This window comes from Haemaphysalis longicornis, unplaced genomic scaffold (assembly GCF_048455015.1).
Source record: "Haemaphysalis longicornis isolate Haplotype H1 unplaced genomic scaffold, Haemaphysalis longicornis Haplotype H1 scaffold_1, whole genome shotgun sequence".
Classification (NCBI taxonomy): Eukaryota; Metazoa; Arthropoda; class Arachnida; order Ixodida; family Ixodidae; genus Haemaphysalis; species Haemaphysalis longicornis.
In genome coordinates this window covers 87,137,265-87,151,157 of record NW_027526203.1, presented here as the reverse complement: position 1 = coordinate 87,151,157, position 13,893 = coordinate 87,137,265, and the positions used below count along the sequence as shown (strand labels likewise).

The following is a 13,893-nucleotide window of genomic DNA, read 5'->3' as shown; positions in this document are numbered from 1 at the left end:
TGCGCGAACACTCAAAGAATCTGTGTAGATGATAGAATTGGGAATTTGATTTTCAAGGATATGTCGTACAATCAGTAAAATTCCGTACGCCTCTGCTGAAAAAATTGTTGTGTGCACGCTCATGGTTCTGGCTGCATTGAAATTTGGACCATGAGCAGCGCACGACACCATAGTGGAGGTTTTAGAAGCGTCACTGTAGAATTCAGCACGTGGGTATTTGAACTGCAAAGAAAGAAAGTGCTGAAGTATTGCAGCTCGCGGTACCCGATTTTTGTCAAGCTTTATAAAAGAAAGGTCACAGGACACAGGGCGAACTTGCCAAGGCGGTAAAACGTCTAAAGAGGATGACCTGTACACGTCTAAAAACGAAGCACTCAGATCCGAGGCTCGCTCTCTCGCTCGAAGTGAAAAAGGCGGAGTAATGGACGGGCGATTTACAAACAGCACAGATGTGGATGTATCGTTAAGGACAGGATAAAAAGGGTGGTTATTCTGAGATGAAATTTTAAAAGCATAAAGCAAGTCCATGTACGTTCGCTGGTTCTCAAGGCTCCACTTATTACATTCAAAATATAGACTCTCGACAGGGCTAGTGCGAAAAGCACCCGACGCAAGCCGTAGCCCCAAGTGTAGTACTGGGTCAAGCATTCGCAATGCTGTTTTACTCGCCGACCCATATACCACACTGCCATAGTCCAAACGAGACCCAACCAAAGCAGCATAGAGCCGTAGTAGGAGTTCTTTGTCAGAACCATACGAATGATGGGAGAGAACCTTCAGGATATTCATTGTTTTAAGACATTTTTGTTTTAGTTGTTTCATATGAGAAATAAAGGAAAGTTTTTCATCAAGAATTATACCGAGGAACTTGTGTTCTTTTTTGACCGGAATCGAGACACCATTCAGTTTGATGTCTGGATCTGGCCTGATCCCACGCCTTTTGGAAAACACAACACAAGTGCTCTTGACTGGGTTCAGCTTACAACCGTTCTGATCTGCCCAGCCTGCTAGTTTGTTGACACCAAGCTGGACTTGGCGTTCGCAGATTGACATATTGCATGATTTAAAAGATATTTGCACATCATCTACATATATTGTACAGGAAATGGTTCGTGGCAACGCCTTTCGAAGTGAGTTCATCTTGACAATGAACAATGTGCAGCTCAAAACGCCGCCTTGAGGCACGCCGTTTTCCTGCAGGAAAACATTTGAAAGGGCAGTGCCAACTCTCACACGAAAGGTTCGCTCCGCCAGGTAGCTACGAAGTGTATTAAACATATTTCCCGAGACACCGAAGGCTTTTAGGTCGCAAAGTATCCCGTATCGCCAAGCGGTATCGTAGGCTTTCTCGAGATCAAAAAACACCGTAGCACAAAACTGCTTATGGACAAACGCATCCTTGATATACGACTCAAGGGCGACGAGTTGGTCGTTTGTGGATCGCCCCACCCTGAAGCCGGCCTGGCAGCTCTCGAGAAGACCATTGAACTCTAAGAAGTACACAAGTCTCCTGTTGATCATCTTCTCGAGAAGCTTGCCCAGGCAGCTTGTGAGGGCGATGGGTCGATAACTGGCGGGAGAAGAAGGGTCCTTACCCTCCTTCAAGAACGCCACTACAATAGCCTCCCTCCAAGATTTTGGGATGTGCCCCGAAAGCCATATGTTGTTGTATAGGTGTAGGAGTGTTTCAAGAGTGTCCGGGTGTAGGTGTTGTATCATGGTGTATGTAATCTTATCTGCGCCGGGAGCTGAAGGTTTACACGTGCTCAGTGCAGCCCTCAACTCATAGAGTGTAACTTCAGAATTGTAACCAGATTTGGACCTGTTATTGTCATGTAGGGACTTCTTTTCACAAGTATTTTTATGTTTCAGGAAAGTGTTTGTGTAGTGTGCAGAGCTGGAAACGTGTTGAAAGTGTTGTGCAAGAGTGTTAGCCTCGTCTTCGAGTGTGTCCCCTGTTGTACTGACCAGGGGCAGGCTATGTGTGTGTTGTCCTTTAAGTTTGCGTATTCTTGTCCATACCTTGTGTGCATCTGTGTATGAGTTAATGGATGTAAGGAAGGTGCGCCAACTCTCTCGTTTTGCCTCACGGCGCACACGTTTGCCGAACGCCTTGGCCCGTTTGAACAAAATAAGGTTACCCGACGTGGGGTACCGACGAAGGATACCCCACGCCTTGTTCTGGGCCTCTCGCGCCCGCCTACAGTCCTCATTCCACCACGGCCTCCGCTGGTTGCGCGGGGCTCCAGAGGCGTGGGGAATGGACTTTTCGGCGGCGTCGAGAATGTGCGCCGTGAGGAGTTGGGTAGCTTCTTCAACGTGTAGGTGTCCTATAGATGTGTGGTGTAGTTTGGATGTCTCTGTAAATGTATTCGAGTTAGCTCGTGCTTCATTGAACCTATTATGGGAAGATGGACTGCTTGGGCCTTTGCCTATGTATGTGAGTGAGGTGGGGAAGTGGTCACTGCCATATGGGTCAGTTCCCACTCCCCACACGACAAGAGGAAAGAGAACTGCGGAGCCAATAGCCAAGTCAAGACATGAGTATGTGTTGTGACCTATGTTATGGTATGTAGGCTGTTTATTGTTGAAAAGGCATGCTCCAGAAGATGTAAGGAATTTTTCTATCAGGCGACCTCGGGCATCCGTTCTGGAAGAGCCCCAAAGAGAGTTGTGAGCATTAAGGTCGCCTGTAAGGATGTATGGTTCGGGCAGCTGGTCAACCAGCGCCTCGAAGTCGGAGCTCGTAAGTGAAACATCAGGAGGAATGTATATGGAGCATACCGTTATCAACCTATTAAATATTATGAAGCGTATTGCTACAGCCTCAAGGACGGTGTTCAAGGTGACAGGGTGGCATGCTAAGGATTTGCGGGTGATTATGGCAACTCCGCCAGAAGAGTGTGTGCAGCCATCCCTGTCTTTCCTGTATACCATGTAACTATTCAAGAAATTTGTGTTCTTGGAATTCAGGTGTGTTTCCTGAACACACATTACACTTGGCTGATTAGCATGCAGAATCTCATAGACGTCGTCAAGATTATTTAGAAGGCCTCTGCAGTTCCATTGTACTATGTTCTCTCTTCCCATTATGAAGTGTTCGGAGCTACTGGACTGTGTTGTTTATTTGTCGTCTTTCGGGGCTGTGACTCTCGTCTTTTTTGGCTTGTCGGGAGGCTTTGGCGTCGGGACGCGTTCCTTGCGGTGCACCGCAGACAAGAACGGACCGACGTCCATTTCATCCTCGGATGTCCTCGGAGCGCCTGAGGGATCAGGCTCCTTGGACCGCGAACCCTTTGGGGCGCGTTTTTCCTTGCCCGCAACCACCGAGGGGTTCAGGAACGCCTCGGATGGCACAGGCGGTGCGGTGGGGGTGGGAGCTGCTGCTGGCTCCCCCAAGTCCATCTCCTCTGCGCCCTCGCCTGTGGCTTGGGACGCTGGAGTGGAAGTGGAGGATGCAGCATCGCTTCCACCAGACGTGGTTGACCCCACAGCCGCTGCTGGCTCAGCGAGCGGTGCGAAGGCGGGTTGGGCTGCCCGAGGCAACCCAGGGGGGGGGCGGGGGCGGGGCCAAGTCCGGCTCGCGGTACTGGGTCCCCGCAGAAACCACACGCCGCTCCGCCCCCCGGCGAGCTGCGTCGGCGTACCTCCCCAGAGGGAAAGAGGCGAACCTCTTCCGCGCCTCTGGGAAGGTGATGTTTTCAGTGATTTTGATGTTAATGATTTTCTTTTCTAATTGGAACTTTTCACATTTTCTGGAGTAGGCCGCATGTGGGCCCTGGCAGTTTACGCAAAGAAGTTGTTGAACGTTACAGTTGTCAGACGGGTGGTCGTGCTGGGCGCATTTTGCGCAGGTAAGTCGGCCGCGACAGGAGTTTGTGCCGTGCCCGAACCGTTGGCACTTGAAACAGCGCCGCGGGTTCGGGATGTACGGCCGGACTGAACATCGGATGTAACCTGCGTTGATGAATTCTGGAAGGATGGACTTGTCAAAGGTTAGGATGAGGTGCTTTGTCGGTATTTGTTTATCGTCTCTGCGGATGGTTATGCGCCTGACCGCTGTTACGCCCTGACTACGAAGGCCCTCCAGCAGGTCAGCTTCAGATTCATTTAGCAGGTCATACTCGGAAATCACGCCCTGGGAGCTGTTTAAGCTGCGGTGGGGCGTGACTCGGATTGGCAGATCGGCGATGCTGGTTTGAGCAAGAAGTTTATTGGCCTGATCCTGGCTACTGACCTCGACAAGAATTTCACCGGTTCGTTGTTTTTTGGCCTTATACGACCCTCCAACAATACCGTCAAGAAACTTGGAAATGAGAAATACAGACTGTGAAGCAAGAGGTTTTGATTGGTCTACAGATTCCATCACGATGAAGCGAGGATAGTTGTTCGGTTTCGGAGGACTCAAGTTAGGAAGTGGTGGAAAAGAAACTTCGGTGCAGCCCCTTTTCGGGGGCCGATCACGTTTGGGGGGGGTGTTTTGAAAATGCCATATTACATAGTATAAAAGCAGGGAGACTGGGCTACTTTCTTCTTTGACCTTACCCTGGTAGCCAAAGAGGTCCCGGAGCTCCCTGCCTGGTAGACAGACAGGGAGCCCATCCGCCGGAGCTTGACCTGGGCTCCGACGGCCACCGTTCGTGGTTTCTAACCCTCCACCTATAAACACATCGCCACGGTTGGATCCAGCTTATGTTTGGGGGCTCGGGGTCCGCGGTATCGCCAGTACCGTCACCAAGATTGCTCAAGGTGCCCCGTGCGGGGGGCGCCATCGACCACCTATGCCACGTGAAGTCTTATTGATGGAACTGAAGACAGGCTACTGGCAAAATTACTGGGCGAGAGAGGCCGAGAAAAATTGCCTTTATAACCCTGGACGGCGTATACGAGTCCAAGGTGATGCTGTTTGGGCTGTGCACGGCCCCAGCAGCGTTTCAAAGACTCATGGAAACTGTGCTAGTTTGCCTCAAGGGGCACACCTCCCTCGTATACCTCGACGACGTTGTGGTACTCGCCCGGACTTTCCAAGAACACCTTGAAAGGTTGGAATCGGTACTCCAGACCATTCGTACTTCGGGATTAACGCTGAAGCCTGAAAAGTCGGCGTCGAGTACGACGAACTCAAATTTTGGGCCACGTCATCAACGCCGCAGGAGTTGTGCCTGTTATGGCAAAAACGTCAGAAATAGTGAACTTCCAAAGACCGATAGACAAGAAGGGCTGGCGAAGATTTCACGGACTGTGCGCGTACTACCGGTGCTTCGTCGAAAGCCTCGCAGTCACTGCAGAGCCACTCACGCGCTTGACGAAAGATAGCACCCCTTTCAGCTTGTAAAACGCCAAGAAAAAGCAGCTGCAACGACGCATGCAAAGCCCGCCTGTGCTCGCTCATTTCGATGAAAACGCCGAAACCGAAATGCACACCGACGCCAGTGATATAGGCTTGGGAGCCGTTCTTGTCCAAAAGCAAAACGGTTGCGAAAAAAGTAATCGCCTTTTCCAGCCGTGGTCTGTCGAAGGAGGAGAAAAATTAGCCAGCCTCTGAAAAAGAGGGCATCGCTATTATATGTGTCATTTCAAAATTTTGCTCATACGTGTATGGTAGACCATTAAAGGTTGTGACAGACCACCATGCGCTGTGTTGGCTCGGCAATTTGATGGACCCCTCTCGCCGTCTTGGGCGGTGGAGCTTGCGCCTGCAAGACTTCGACGTTACAATCGTCTACAAATGCGGCAGAAAACACGGCGACGCTGACTGCCGGTCCCGCGCCCCCGTCGACCCACCACCACAGGACTCCGATGAAGACAGCGCGTTATTCGAAGTCGTGGAAGAGAGCGACCTAGCCGCCCAGCAGCATGCCGACCCGGACTTGTGCGTCATGATAGACTACCTCGAAGGATGCAATGTCGGCGTGCCTAGGGCGTTCAAGCGGAACTTACCAGCATTCAGCCTCAAAAACTCCATCCTCGTGAAGAAGAATTTCAGCCCCGGAGCGAGAACGAATTATCTTTTGGTCGTTCCTGCAGACCTTTGTGACGAAATTTTGGAAGCGTGCTATGTCAACCCGTCTTCCGGAAATCTTGACACAGCTCGCACGATTTGAAAAATCAAGGCAAAGTACTACTGGCCCCGCCTTACAACCGATGTATCCTACTCTGTCCGGAGCTGCCGTGACTGCCAGCGACAAAAAACGCCGCCGACAAGACCCGCCGGACTTTTCCAGCCGATCGCCGTCCCATTGAGGCCCTTCCAGAAGACCGGAATGGACCTTCTGGGCCGTTCCCTACGTCCCGATCCGAGAACAAGTGGATTGTCGTAGTGACAGACTACATGACGCGCTACGCAGAGACCACCGCTCTTCCGGGGGGGAGTGCCCAAGAAGTCGCAAAGTTCTTCATAAGTCAAGTTGTGCTGCGGCATGGCGCCCCTGCAGTCCTAATCGTGGACCACGGAACAGCCTTCATTGCGGAGCTTGTGCAATCAATCTTACGCTACAGCAACACGGATCACCGAAGAAGGACGGCGTGCCACTCGCAAACGAACGGACTAATGGAACGTCTGAACAAGAAGATCGTAGACATGCTGTCTATGTACGTCGACGTTGTACACAAGTTTTGGGACGAGGTCCTCCAGAATTTCACGTTTGCGTACAACACAGCGACGCAGGAAACTACACAGATGACACCGTTTGAACTTCTGTACGCAAGACGGCCGACTGTGGTGTTCGACGCAGTGCTTCTCCACGTGGAAGACGACGATTTCAACACCGACGTCCAAGGATCGCTTCAGCTTGTGGAGGAGGGCCGCCAGCTCGCTCGAGTTCGTACAACGGACCAGCAGCGGGTGAATGCGAGACGCTACCGCCTTCGACGCCGAGATGCCGAATACCACCCAAGAGATCGTGTGTGAGTTTGGACACCCATCCGATGACAGGACGCAGTGAGAAGCTTCTACGACAGTATTTCGGACCCTACTGGGTTCTACGACGTCTTGGCCAACTTACCTACGAGGTAATCCCCAAATGGTAGTTCCGGAACGTCATGACGACGTGCGCCACCCCAACGTTACTACAATAGCTTTTTAGTAAAGTTGCACCGGCCAAAATTGTCCACCTGCATGGTTCGCGTTAAAACTTACTGCGGAAGATGACGGAATTTTTTTTGTTTGTTCGGATGGCAGTTTTATTTCAGCATCGGCTCGATTCACTTTTAGAGAAGGGGGCGGGGTAATGACGGGGAGCGTGGATTGGGTGTGTTTGTTTATGTTTTGTTTTTACCGCCCGGCCACACCGGGCTTTGTTATGTGTGCGCCAAGTGAAGCGCCTGTTCCAATCTTTATTTTTATGCCGCGCGCGTTATCTCATTTGATAGGGCGACTGTTTCGCCCTAACGTCACTAGCAAAGAATAACGTTCTTTGATCTACACTTTTCTCGATGTAATTTGACGGCTGGAGAAACACTTGCGCCGAAAGATAAATACTCCATATGCAACCGTCGCGGTATTCGATTAGCCGGTACTCGCCAGCGCACTTCACTTTGTTGACTGCTGCTCCCCCGCCTGTGTATTATTTGAGTTGTTAGGGGAGCATAGGTTTGCTCCAATAAACGTGTTTTGCCTTCATGACAGCAGCGTCGTCTTTGGCTAGTAGGTAGTCTACGTGCCTTGGGACAAATGCCGATTAATACTGACAAAAAACATGTGCGTTTAGCCAAACGCAACCGAGTGTTTGGCGCGCATGCCCTTGCCATTTAGTTCTTTACGGCTAGGGCTCTGTTAAAATTGCCACTTGTCCGAAATTCGCACTTTGATTTATCTGTATGCTTCTTATCTACTAAACTGAACTGAACAATATGTGAGCCTATAAACATCGGAACACATAAAGCACCTTTTAATTGGCTTGAAAGTCTGATTGCAGAAAAAATTCTCGAATAAAAACATGCGTTTGTGTGTATTGCATCCATATAACCCGTTTTAATAGACGCAAGAATACAATTGTAGGTTTTTCTGGCTGATGGGCGAGCTGTATTTCGACGAGAGGATTTATCGAGTAGCAAGAAAACGCTGGACTGGGTGAAGTCTTAAAAACGACGCGGCGTCACTAATGTTTGTGATTTCATATCTGTGGTAACTCAGTCAATCAATCACGAGCTTAGGTTCATCGTCACTTTGAACAAAAACTGAAGCCCTGCGTTCAAGGCATGTTTAACGCCACATTTGTATGCACAATTTCAGCACTGTAGGGTATCAGAAGACATCCCTCCTGTTGTCACGTTCGCTGTGCTTGATAGGGAGCAAAGAAGATCCTCATCCGGACGTTGGCTCTTCGCCAGTATTTTCAATAAGTACGAACGGCCACCAGTCATGATGAGATATCAGATATTGCGATGTTCCACTTTCAATGGGAATCTTCTTGCTACCAAAGCCTCGAAAATTGAAAGGGCAAAAATTCTACCGGCGAGTGTTTTTGGGATTTTTTTATTCATTCGAAAACACGGTGCCATAGTTATAGCATGGAAATATAGGCTGTACAGGCTGTCAGTCCTGACTGGCGAAAACTGTAACGTTAATTTTCTTGCGTTAAGTCAGAAAGGTCACCAGAAGTATACGTTTTTATTGGAGATAGTGCTGTTACCTGGTTGTAGATTTTGCACCGCCAAGAGCCAGAACCGAAGGGAGCATAGGAAAATCAAGAACCAATGACAAAAATTAACGAAGGTACATGTGGAACGAAGAGAAAAATAGGACAATCACCCCGGTGAACGGTGTCTTTTCGAATGTAATTACAATAAAACGAGCAACGGGCAAAGCTACAGAGCCGAATACGTTTTATCTAGGATTAAACTTCTGCAGTCTACTCTGTTGGTGTCTTCTTGATGAAATGGACACCCACTCAGCGACTATATAGCGCACAAGCCTCGAGCAAAGGCCGTGACTGGTCGGTAATTTTGCAGTTTCCAGTGGTTTTCACAATAATAATAAGACTAGACCATTTCTTGTTTGGTCTTTTTGCTTTACGCCCGTCCTTTTGGAAATAGCGGTAGCTGCTACTGTACTTGCAAAAGACTTAGATGCCTTATCAAACACGAAAGTTATCGTACAGGTCGGTCAGAACGAATGCGGTACAAAAATGGTTCCCGCTGGATAGAGAAAACACATTTGGGTTTGTGTGGATCGCAGGAGGCACCAACCACACCCTGCCGAAATGGAGCAAAAGTGAGCCTGAAGCGTGTCCAACGACCCTCACACTGAGGTCGCGTGATTGGCAGCCAGTCTGCCTGTCTGAGTAATTCGTGTCAAAAGACGCGACCGCAATCCAGCAGTTACTCAGTTTTGGCCTCCAAAACACGCAAGCCGAGGAATGTCTGGCTTGTCATAGTTGGTGGAGTTCCCGCTGCCTGTAACTGCTCTCATACATGCTTACGTTTTTTTTTATGCAGCCATAGCGTCTGAAGAGGTCGCTAAAGCATGACGGTGTCGTGGAACCTCCGAGACCTTCTTCCAATGCGCCCACAGTATGGCAGCAGAAATAGACACGCAAGTGTCTGCAGACCCCACAGGCTCAATACCTGAAAAATCAATTTTCAAAACCGTTTACTCTTTTCCAGCGAATAAAATGTTCCGTGAGATAAGCACTCAGGGACTATTAAAGTTTCGCCCAATGAACTTGGCATTTCTATATCCCGCTTGACATAAAATGCATTATTTTTTCAAGTGTCATTGTGAGCAGTCCTTCTGGGCCAGCGGGAGCGTCATGTTTCCGAGTGCTTTCATCGGCCTCACCTCTTCCAGTGCCGCCATACTTCGAAGAGCCGGAAGAAGAGAAGATGCTTGTCGTCGAAGGCGGAACAGTGACCCTGCAGTGTTTCCCTCGGGGCATTCCAGAACCGACCCTGTCCTGGTCCCTGACTGAGAACAAGGTCAGGTTTGGGCACAGTCTTCTGTACTGGTCATGAAAGAAATTCAACTTTGCAGTTCTAATGCTACTCAGGGCAATTTGGGTTACGGAGGAGAGAGAGAATAAAAGTTCATTTGTCGAGCAGAGGCTCATGTTGTCGTCTTTGCCAAGTGAAAGGCATCCCAGGTTCGCGAAAGGCATCCCAGGCTGTCCACGCTTGAGTCACCGGGTTCAGTTGTGTGTCCGTGTTTGGCCATCCTAGCTCCACTGTTCCGAGAATGGGTTGGGGAGTGGGGTGAATCTGGGGTGCGTTGGAACGACAATGCTGCACGCTGTGTAGTGCCAGGCTGGGGTCAGTAAGCACAGAGGGAATGTGGTTGGGTGGAAAAGATGAGGTGGCGGAAGTTGGAATGGAGCTAGGCATTTTTTAAGTTGCCGCCAAGCTTTGCTTCTTCTCGGGAGAGTCTTCAGTGTAATGGTTGGAGGCCAGAATCTCTGCGTAACCACTTAGTGGGTGGGGTCAATCTAATTGGGGGATGTAGAGATTGTCCGTTGTCGTCAAAGGCTTGGTGCATTATATCGCGAGTCGCGGCTTACGCCGCTTCATTTCCGGCGATGGCCGGCAATCCAGGAGCCCAGACGATGCCAATGTCAAGGGGTGTCGAACAGTTTTTTAGGATAAGTAGGGCAGATGAAGAGGTGCGCCCAATTTCTTAGTTTCTGCTGGCTGTCTGTGAATGTGTAAGAATAGTGACAACTTCACGGCGGGAAGTTGCTGCCAGAACAATGGCTATTGCCTCGGCGGCATCGATTGCTTTTGTGGTAGAAGTGACGGCACTAATGCATTGGTCACTACGCGGGCGCACGCACTGGCTATGAGGTCAGCACGCGTAGTGGAGGTGGTAGCAGCTTTGTATACGGTGGGTGGGGTTGTCTCCGTATTGGGCAGTCAGGGTTCGAGCACAAGCAGGTCGGTGGCCAAGGTCGTAGTTAGAGTGCATATGGCGAGGAATCGCTGCTACCCAGATGCGACCTCGCAAGACTTCAGGAATGCAATTTTTTGTTTGCTCCCTCGATTGTATCGGGCGGTGTCCAATGCTATAAGAACTTGTCAACCTGACCTGTAGGATTCACCTGCTGGACCCGAATTTGAGCCGGGTGATGCAGCTCTTTGCACGTGTTGGGAACCAGGGCAATTTTAGGTCGTAGTGGGGAGGGCCAAGCGCGATTTTCTACGCTTGAAGAATGAGCATTTTGATTTGGGTTGCGACAGGCTTGGGTCGGGCTAGTTCGTTAACTGCAGCACCAACTAGCCCGTACTAGTGGCACGTGATATGGCGGACTTTCAAAACAAAACACTACTTCGTAAGTATGCGTCTGTAAATGCGTCGTTGTCGACGTTACTATTCAGTTACATTTAATTGTCAAACTTTTCATTTTCGTACTGTCACACATAACTTTCAGGACGACATCTAAAATACCGTGACAATAAACTATACTCTTTGCTTTGGAAATGTGTCCTGGCATCCAGGACAGTGGGGGGGGGGAACGTACATGTCAGCGGGGGCCAAGAGAGTGGCTGGCTCCATTATGACAACGCCCTGAGTGTTACGACGGCCCGTGTGTCCTGTAAAAGCGGTTTTTGCTCTCTCATTAAAGTGCAATTACCAGGGCAGGGTGTAGAGTAACGTGACGTTTTGCGCACTGGCGTTCAAGTGTTCTGTATGCTAGCGCTTTCTACATTTTCAGCGTGTGTCACGCAGAACGTCAGATGTTCTAGAACCGCTAGCTTCCTAGATGGTGTCGAGCAGATTAATGTGCCCGACTTTCCCAATACCGCCGTCGTCTTCCTGGGCACCCTTAGAAAATGGCAGGGTGTATGTGTTGATGGGCAGTCTTTAGGAGTTTCAGAGTGTCGCCCTCCACATTACAGAACGTGATGTGAGGGCTCATTTCTGCCAAAGATTACTTACTGCACGTGCGTCGGTGTATCACCTACAAGATAAAGTTTCCTCGAGGCTTCGAAGCTTCCGAGGAACGAGCCCGATGTTTTGTGGTTCCTGGGCCCTTTTTGTGAAAGGACTTTTGTAATGTGAAGTGGGCACTGTAAACGGTCGGCTGGGCGTGCCAGACATGCAAAACACCCGTAATATAAGAAACCTGCTTTGAGCAAGCTAAGTAAACATCCGCGTTTATCACTTCGTCTCAACACCGTGCCTGCCCACAGTCCGCGTAACTTTCGAGCACAGCGCTCCTAACTACTTTAGCAGCGCAAATAGAGCATATGTACATAAAAAACTAATCTTAACACAGTTCGCGGCATGACTGAGTAAGCAATACAGTAAAACTGCTGAAAATTATTCTCCCAACCTTGCCCTGTTCGCATGTTGCCTTACACTAAATCGGGGAGTGTCGGTTGTCCGAACATTTTTTAGCATCTAACACCGTCTGCTGTCACGCCTGTGCGCGCGAAGTGTAGGTATCTCGATCCACCTACTTTCAATTTCGGTTGGTAGCCATGCATGAATTGCGGCATGAAATAGCTTAACGTTTATGTGCCTATGCTGAACCGCGACGAAACAAATCTTCCTTGCCAGCTCCCGGCTGACAGCGCTTTCCTGAAAGTCGAAAAAGCAAGCGCAGCGGATGCGGGCCACTACACCTGCCAGGCCTCGAATGACGCTGGAATCGCCGAGAAGGATTTCAACCTTGTGGTTCTGGGTGCGTACGATATTGCAGCTGTGCGGCGTTTGCTGAAGGTCAATCTGTTTTCTAGTTCCCTCCGTTTTCTAGCACCCTATGCCTGAAATGCAGTGCCTAGCTGCTCTGAAATAGGGGTACGTGAGAGCCCTTCAGGGGCTTCAGCAGTCAGTCTGTGACACTGCCCTTTTTCTCAGTCTGTGCGTTGCTTGGAGGTTTAACTTCGCTTCCTAACATACATTATAATATCGACTGTGTATAAGGCGGGCATATACGAACCCCTTTTTCTGCCACACTAACCAGTACGGCAGGTTTGAACACAATATCGTTGGGTTTCCCTGCCACGTTTGCGAACCCAGAAGCGGTGCTCGTGGCGAGAACCACTAGCTAAGCTGCCGAGCCACCACGGCAGGAGATCTCTTTTCAATGCATGTTAGTTGTGACCGCAGGTCTCATGGGCGTCTTGTCTAGCACAATTTTCCGTTACCTTGTAACTGGGTGAGAAAAAAATCTGGGTGGGAAAATTATTATCGAGAGAGAGGGAGAGAGAGAGAAATTACTATTATTTACACAGGGCGCGGTGGGCCGAAACTCTGAGGGTTGCGACGACTTCGGCGGCTCGAGTTACGAGCGCCTTCTAGAGCGGGGGGTCAGGGCAATTAATGGTAGGGAATGGGGCCTCTCCACAAGCTCAAATTTGGTGCTGGACCATGGAACTTTCCATGCAGCGGGGACAGAGTGGGGATGAGTACAGAGAGGGGTGTATATGATGCAGGACGGCTCTGCAGGTTAGGGACTTCGTTTTCAGTTGACGCCAGAGGCGTTCTTTCTCTAGAGTGAGGAATGAGTGAGCGGGGGGAAGCTTGCGGCGGGAAAGGCGGTAAGGCTACGGGACCTCTCTCAAAGTAGGGAAGCTATCCCTAATTGATCTGGCTTCATGGAAGGTAGAGTCCACATCGCATGCAAGCAGACGGCCGTGTTGGCCGTCTCTGTTTCTGAATGCCCATGAGGGCCTGGAACCATTAGAGTTTGACCTCGTGGGATGGCGAATTTTGACCGAGAATTTTGTGTGCCTGGCCGAAATAAGGCCTTTGGCGAAGTTTTCGGGGGCCTCTTTTGAATCACAGAATATAATTTCCGGGGTGGGCCTTTAAGTAATGCCGGCACGCTTGCCGCCTCGACTGCGGCATCTGGGTGACGGGCACGAAGGGTGAGGGTAGCTAGACGAGCAGATGACAAGGAGTGAATAACGGCGATAGCGAACGCCTCTTTATGTCGATATTCTGCAACGTCCATG

At 50.0% G+C, this 13,893-nt stretch overlaps 1 protein-coding gene across 1 annotated transcript in view; it reads left to right on the top strand.

Moving 5' to 3' along the window:
• The window catches only part of LOC144177904 (hemicentin-1-like), a 299,755-nt gene that overhangs the window by 25,177 nt on the left and 260,685 nt on the right, over positions 1-13,893 (top strand). The window contains exons 4-5 of the mRNA XM_077705496.1: positions 9,791-9,918; positions 12,494-12,617. Coding sequence (XP_077561622.1) covers positions 9,791-9,918; positions 12,494-12,617 — 252 coding nt within the window. The remainder of the gene's footprint in view (positions 1-9,790; positions 9,919-12,493; positions 12,618-13,893) is intronic.